General features: G+C 40.0%; 2 protein-coding genes across 2 annotated transcripts; one reads left to right on the top strand and one right to left on the bottom strand.

Moving 5' to 3' along the window:
- Positions 1 to 1,640: 1,640 nt before the first annotated feature.
- Positions 1,641 to 3,425, bottom strand: LOC108773435 (general transcription factor II-I repeat domain-containing protein 2B). Its single transcript, XM_018539243.1, has 2 exons — positions 3,412 to 3,425; positions 1,641 to 3,327 (listed from the first exon to the last, which is right to left on the bottom strand). The coding sequence occupies exons 1-2, from the start codon at positions 3,423 to 3,425 to the stop codon at positions 1,641 to 1,643; spliced, it is 1,701 nt and encodes a 566-aa protein (XP_018394745.1).
- Positions 3,426 to 3,738: 313 nt separating this feature from the next.
- Positions 3,739 to 5,523, top strand: LOC108773434 (general transcription factor II-I repeat domain-containing protein 2B). The gene is made up of 2 exons (XM_018539242.1): positions 3,739 to 3,752; positions 3,837 to 5,523. The coding sequence occupies exons 1-2, from the start codon at positions 3,739 to 3,741 to the stop codon at positions 5,521 to 5,523; spliced, it is 1,701 nt and encodes a 566-aa protein (XP_018394744.1).
- The last annotated feature ends 2,414 nt before the right edge of the window (positions 5,524 to 7,937 follow it).

The raw sequence follows: 7,937 nt of genomic DNA, 5'->3' as shown, positions 1-7,937 counted from the left end.
ACACTGTGACGTCATACCCCTCGCCTGCATCCATGACGTCATCCCCCTCCTCTGCCGTGACGTCATACCCCTCGCCTGCATCCGTGACGTCACCCCCCTCCCCTCCCGTGACGTCATACCCCTTTCGCCCTGTGACGTCATCCCTCCCCGTGACGTCATACCCCCTCGCCCGCATCCGTGACGTCATCCCCCTCCCCTGCCGTGACGTAGACCGCCCCGCGCCTCGGGTACCCCTCGCCCCTCATCCACCCTCAGAGGATCTGGATTAGAATCCCCTTATATACTCTACTGTCGAATTATTAAGAGTCTCGGCAATAAGAAAGGATTGAGGTTAGGAAATCAGTCACATCGATAGCATAGACGAACACGTAAGTGAGATTAGAATAAATATCGATCTCTGCGATCTGTACGATCGTTAAGTCGGATAAAGAGTCTCAGCAATAACAAAGGATTAAGGTTAGGAAATCTGTTACATCGATGGCATAGAATAGCGAACACGTAAGTGAGGTTAGATATTTTCTGCTTTATTACACAAATTCTCTGCAGTAATTCCGCTGTAAGAATACAAATTATTTTCTATATAATTATTTTCTTTTTACAGCATTTGGTTTATAGGTTACTTATTTACCCAGACACTACCGTGTCTCCAAATCTGTTATTTATTTGTTTGATAGATACCTTAATTTGTATTCTCTATTCCTTATATAATTATAAAAAAATTGATTCTTTGTACTTTGTTTATAGGAAAAGTCTGAAAAGAAAAAAGGTATGGATTTAAATGGTTATTGCCTTTTCTTTTCAGGACTTTTCCTTTAATAAACCTGAAGATAAAATAGAGCACTAAGAATCAATTCTCTTATAATAATAAAGATAAAACTTATTTGATACAGTTACTCAAAACATGAAATTACTTGGTTTTAGTATTGAAATCTTCAAAACTTTAAATCAGGCCTCGGCAAGAAATGCAACTTTCGGCCGTTTTTCGAATCGACTCCGCCTACCGCTGTCCCCCTTACCTCACCACCCGCGCGCAATCCAAATGCCGCGCGACACTTAGGAGCGTACTAGACGCTCATAGACGTAAGGAGCATTCGTTCGGGGCGCTCGATACGCTGTAATCTTCATTCTATCTTTTTTTTCGCACATTACATACGAAACTAATAGTGAATTCGGTTGAACACATACTAGTGCATATTAGTGCACATTAAAGCCGTTATACACAGATTTAATCCGTGTAAAAGTAAAATGCAAATATTCGAATTACAAAATACAGATTTTACATAACGGCACAATAACATCTATTGCAGATCTCATGGTTTAATTCCGTTTTTATATTTATATTAAACATACATTTTTATAATTTCAATTTGTGTACGATTTTAATGTGCGTCAGTGCGCACTGAGTGCAGATCCAATCGAATTCGCTGTAAGATAGAACGACGCAACGTGTGAGCACTAAAAGCGAATACATCCAATGAATTTTCAAATAGATTTCCACATCACCCTTGAGGTACTATTGTTGACGCGTTTTTTTTTAAGTGGTATCCCCAGTAGGCCTAGTCCACTGATAAAAATGATGAATTGTACGACCATTTAAATTTTTAGTAATTGAACAAAATAACAGATCGAATTAAGAAAATTCAATACGATTTTCGGAATCTTTTACGGGCGAAAGCAGAAACGTCGATTTTCATATTACTCGTAGCGATCCGTATAAGACGAGGTAAAGAATTATCACTCAAGGAAGAACGTCTTTCATTTTTTATTAATTTCATTTTGGAAAATGATGTCTCACATAAATATGTGGATCCAAACATAGAATGAATTCGAAGTCCGAAATCTCGAAGCTTGGGATATGATGATTCTTTCAACATTTTGTAAAAATCGACACCAGTTTCTTTAATCGTTTTAAGCGAAATATCGTTCTGTAAATCAAATAATTCATCCTGCAAATCAAGATGCTGTTCTTCAATTGGAGCTGTAAGGGGATTCTCGAAAAGAATTAATTCGGTTTTAAGTTTCTCGAAACAAGTAAACCGCTTATCGAATTCGTCTATTAGAGAATCTAGAAAATGAGTATATTCTTTGAAATTACAAACATTGCCATGTTCTTCGAGAATAATCTGACATGAGGGAAAAAAGTGAAATATATTATCATTTAAGTGAGATTTCAATGCCTGTAATTTTCTTCGAAAAGAATTAACATGACTGACTAACTGGGAAATATTTTGATTCATCTTTTGCAGCTTTAAATTGAGAAACCTAAGTTGATTACTTATATCAGTAATAAAAGCGAGTTCAGTAAGAAATGTGACATCTTCCAAAAGGGATATATATTCATGAAATTTTGATTTGTTCATTTCTTTTAGAAAAAGAAGAATCTCTTTTCTTATTGTGAAAAATACTTGTAAACATTTTGCAGCACTAAGCCAACGAACTGGACAATGAAGTGGGACATCTGTGTAAACAGCTTTATGTTCGTCAAGAAATAATTTAAATTTTCGGTGAGTCAGAAATTTGTGTCCACCTTTAATTTCATTGATTATTTTAGTGATAGTCTCCATAGCTGTTGAAAGTTTTACAACTTTACCGGCTAATGCTTCCTGATGTATTATGCAATGTATAATGGGGATATTTAAATTTCGCTGTTTTAATTGGCCAGCAAATCCTATCTTTGAACCTGTCATCGCTTTCGCACCGTCAGTTGTAATCGAAGAACATTTACTAAAATCTATGTTAAACTTTTTAAGAGTTTCTTCAACTGCCAAAAAAATATCGAGACCTGTTGTTGTGTCACGTAATACGACAAAATCTAAAAGTTCCTCGACACACGAGTAATCGTTTTGCACAATTCGAGTAAAAATACTCAGTTGGCTCATGTGTCGAATATCGGTACTTTCATCAAGGCACAGAGAAAAATATTTACATGATTTTAGAAGATCCTGTAACTTGTCTCCTATAGAATCATTTATATCAGCAATTCTTGAAGTTACAGTTTTTGCACTAAGGGGAATATTCACTGCTTGCTCCAAAGTTAAAGAATTGCCAAAAGCTTTTACTGTTTCGATAATACAATCTTTTATAAAGGCACCTTCGGTAAATGGCTTAGAATTTTGTGCTATAAGCAAAGACACAGCGTAAGACGCTTGTAGGGAAGAAGAATCATCATTGGAAGAAGAAGAAGGTATTGAATTTTCTTGATGAACTAATTTCAAACCTTCGATAACACTCAGTTTCTCTGAATTTGAGTAATTCGAATAATTTTTCTCATGACGGTTTTTGAAATGCTTCTCAATCACAAATTTTTTAGCAACCGAAGGTTCATATCTACAAAGTAAACAAATCGTCCGACCTGAAATACAACTAAAAAAGTAATTAATTTCCCAAGATTTATCAAAAACTTGAACATACTTATTTCTCTCCATCCCCGCGCGCGCGATGTTAATTTCTCAGTAAAATAATCAAATTAAACGTATTTACCTTTATGCTACAGATAGCAATTTACCTCTTTGCTGTCTCGATCTGCTGAATGTCTGCTACGATCCCACGAATTTCACAAGATCACTAATTTGCTATGTAAGGTACGAGAGACGAACTGCTCACGATATGACAATCTCTGACGCCCGCGACCGCTAAAAAATTTTGTTTTTTATTGTCGACGTTTCGGCAATTGTAGCATAAAGGTAAATACGTTTAACTTGATTATTTTACTGAGAAATTAACATCGCGCGCGCGGGGATGGAGAGAAATAAGTATGTTCAAGTTTTTGATAAATCTTGGGAAATTAATTACTTTTTTAGTTGTATTTCAGGTCGGACGATTTGTTTACTTTGTAGATATGAACCTTCGGTTGCTAAAAAATTTGTGATTGAGAAGCATTTCAAAAACCGTCATGAGAAAAATTATTCGAATTACTCAAATTCAGAGAAACTGAGTGTTATCGAAGGTTTGAAATTAGTTCATCAAGAAAATTCAATACCTTCTTCTTCTTCCAATGATGATTCTTCTTCCCTACAAGCGTCTTACGCTGTGTCTTTGCTTATAGCACAAAATTCTAAGCCATTTACCGAAGGTGCCTTTATAAAAGATTGTATTATCGAAACAGTAAAAGCTTTTGGCAATTCTTTAACTTTGGAGCAAGCAGTGAATATTCCCCTTAGTGCAAAAACTGTAACTTCAAGAATTGCTGATATAAATGATTCTATAGGAGACAAGTTACAGGATCTTCTAAAATCATGTAAATATTTTTCTCTGTGCCTTGATGAAAGTACCGATATTCGACACATGAGCCAACTGAGTATTTTTACTCGAATTGTGCAAAACGATTACTCGTGTGTCGAGGAACTTTTAGATTTTGTCGTATTACGTGACACAACAACAGGTCTCGATATTTTTTTGGCAGTTGAAGAAACTCTTAAAAAGTTTAACATAGATTTTAGTAAATGTTCTTCGATTACAACTGACGGTGCGAAAGCGATGACAGGTTCAAAGATAGGATTTGCTGGCCAATTAAAACAGCGAAATTTAAATATCCCCATTATACATTGCATAATACATCAGGAAGCATTAGCCGGTAAAGTTGTAAAACTTTCAACAGCTATGGAGACTATCACTAAAATAATCAATGAAATTAAAGGTGGACACAAATTTCTGACTCACCGAAAATTTAAATTATTTCTTGACGAACATAAAGCTGTTTACACAGATGTCCCACTTCATTGTCCAGTTCGTTGGCTTAGTGCTGCAAAATGTTTACAAGTATTTTTCACAATAAGAAAAGAGATTCTTCTTTTTCTAAAAGAAATGAACAAATCAAAATTTCATGAATATATATCCCTTTTGGAAGATGTCACATTTCTTACTGAACTCGCTTTTATTACTGATATAAGTAATCAACTTAGGTTTCTCAATTTAAAGCTGCAAAAGATGAATCAAAATATTTCCCAGTTAGTCAGTCATGTTAATTCTTTTCGAAGAAAATTACAGGCATTGAAATCTCACTTAAATGATAATATATTTCACTTTTTTCCCTCATGTCAGATTATTCTCGAAGAACATGGCAATGTTTGTAATTTCAAAGAATATACTCATTTTCTAGATTCTCTAATAGACGAATTCGATAAGCGGTTTACTTGTTTCGAGAAACTTAAAACCGAATTAATTCTTTTCGAGAATCCCCTTACAGCTCCAATTGAAGAACAGCATCTTGATTTGCAGGATGAATTATTTGATTTACAGAACGATATTTCGCTTAAAACGATTAAAGAAACTGGTGTCGATTTTTACAAAATGTTGAAAGAATCATCATATCCCAAGCTTCGAGATTTCGGACTTCGAATTCATTCTATGTTTGGATCCACATATTTATGTGAGACATCATTTTCCAAAATGAAATTAATAAAAAATGAAAGACGTTCTTCCTTGAGTGATAATTCTTTACCTCGTCTTATACGGATCGCTACGAGTAATATGAAAATCGACGTTTCTGCTTTCGCCCGTAAAAGATTCCGAAAATCGTATTGAATTTTCTTAATTCGATCTGTTATTTTGTTCAATTACTAAAAATTTAAATGGTCGTACAATTCATCATTTTTATCAGTGGACTAGGCCTACTGGGGATACCACTTAAAAAAAAACGCGTCAACAATAGTACCTCAAGGGTGATGTGGAAATCTATTTGAAAATTCATTGGATGTATTCGCTTTTAGTGCTCACACGTTGCGTCGTTCTATCTTACAGCGAATTCGATTGGATCTGCACTCAGTGCGCACTGACGCACATTAAAATCGTACACAAATTGAAATTATAAAAATGTATGTTTAATATAAATATAAAAACGGAATTAAACCATGAGATCTGCAATAGATGTTATTGTGCCGTTATGTAAAATCTGTATTTTGTAATTCGAATATTTGCATTTTACTTTTACACGGATTAAATCTGTGTATAACGGCTTTAATGTGCACTAATATGCACTAGTATGTGTTCAACCGAATTCACTATTAGTTTCGTATGTAATGTGCGAAAAAAAAGATAGAATGAAGATTACAGCGTATCGAGCGCCCCGAACGAATGCTCCTTACGTCTATGAGCGTCTTAGTACGCTCCTAAGTGTCGCGCGGCATTTGGATTGCGCGCGGGTGGTGAGGTAAGGGGGACAGCGGTAGGCGGAGTCGATTCGAAAAACGGCCGAAAGTTGCATTTCTTGCCGAGGCCTGCTTTAAATAATTATCTAATAATAAAACCCCCCGAAAGGGTTCCCACCTTGAAGTAGTCGCGGGGCGGGGGCCCGCGGGTCGCGGGACGCCTGGGGTGCCCGTGGTCCGCACTCCCCGCGGTGAATGACACGAGGCCCATATTTGACCTGCGAAAGCAGGTACGGGGCCTCGAGGTAGAAAAACCGACGGGGGGAACATTTGTCCACATTCAGGTACGCCTGGTGTTCTCGGGGGCTGCGGGCTCCCGTGCCGGGGCGGGTGTTGGGCTTATGGTCGCAAACGGGGTCTTCCCACTCAGGGGGGGGGCACGTGGGCGGCCAACTAAGAGGAACCCCCCAAGCTAGGGTGTGAGCTACCTTGCCTGGAGCTGCATGGCGCAGGGGGAGCTGCGTCGCAAACGGTGCCTCCTGGATACCGGGCGAACTCCAGGAGTACGGAGCCAAGCCCCGGGCATTCGCTGCTCTGCCCGGGTGAGATCGCGCGACCGCGGTACTCGTGGGATCAATATGGAGACCATTAATTCTAATACAAATTTTAACAAAGTCCTCCAGGGGGTGGCTTCCTTAGGAAGCGAACAACCGGAGGAGAATAAAGCAGCTAGTGCGGGTCTACCTAAGACCCGCATTCGCTACAGTGGGGCTGCAAGGCGCCGCTACAATAAGGAGAAGGCGAGGGCTGAAAAAGCCATCTCTCCTTCTTCTACAAATACCCCTACTCCGCCGGGCGGGGAGAGTGGTGCGACGGTGGTAACGCAGAAGCGTGCCAGACCGGTGTATCAAACGCCTAGTCCGGCGGAGTATCGCCCGGGCAAGAGACCCAAGGTCACTGACCAAGGGTCGTATGCCCGGACGACTAAGGGCATGATCAGGATGGCCTTTGTTCCAGAAGGCTCTCCTGAAAAAAAATGGGTTCCAGTGAGGGGGGGAGATCAGGCGACTGGTCAGGAAGCACATCCTCGAACTTCCCGAGGATGGGCTGGCGCCCACCTTCACTGGCACCTGGGAGAGGGATGGCGCAGTTATTTTCAACTGCGCCAACCAGCAGACGGTGGATTGGCTGAAAAGCCTTTCCACCGTGATTAAGATCGGAGGCACTGCTCTGCATGTGCTACCGGCCGGGGAGCTACCTAAGCGCCATCGGGTGGTGGTACATGTGGAGGAGTCAGATTTGGCTGTCGAGGAAGCTATAAAGCTTCTCGACAGACAAAACACGGGTCTGGGCGCCAGGGAGTGGGTCGTCGTTAGGGGGAGCGAAAGTAGAGACGCGAAAAGCGCCCACTTCGCTGCTCTGATCGGCGATCGCTCGCTGGAGGTCCTAAAGACCTGTGGATTTAAACCCTTCTGCGGGCTGGGTCGGGCAACCGTAAGGTTGCTTGACAAAGAACGCAAGGAGGGTGCGACTGCCGGTGCGAGCGGATCAGCTTAGAAATGGCGGGACTCGCAGTACCAATAGTACAAATTAACTTGCATCACAGCAAAGGCGCCTCGGCGATTTTAGCCAGGAGCATGACTGTGATGCAGACAGCAATCAGGAGACGCGGTAGCGTCTCCGGCCATGTTCAAAAAAACTGTGAACGCTACAAGTCTCTTATCCCGAGCCACCAAAGTCCATTTTTGGGAGGTGCATAACTATTAAAATATAAAAAATTTTGAATCGAACGTCATATGTCCTGAAAGGCGGCATCGCCACGAGTAATTTGAGCCAAAAAAATTTTAAATC

This window comes from Cyphomyrmex costatus, unplaced genomic scaffold (assembly GCF_001594065.2).
Source record: "Cyphomyrmex costatus isolate MS0001 unplaced genomic scaffold, Ccosl1.0 scaffold208, whole genome shotgun sequence".
Taxonomy (NCBI): domain Eukaryota; kingdom Metazoa; phylum Arthropoda; class Insecta; order Hymenoptera; family Formicidae; genus Cyphomyrmex; species Cyphomyrmex costatus.
This window is presented reverse-complemented; position numbering and strand designations above follow the sequence as displayed.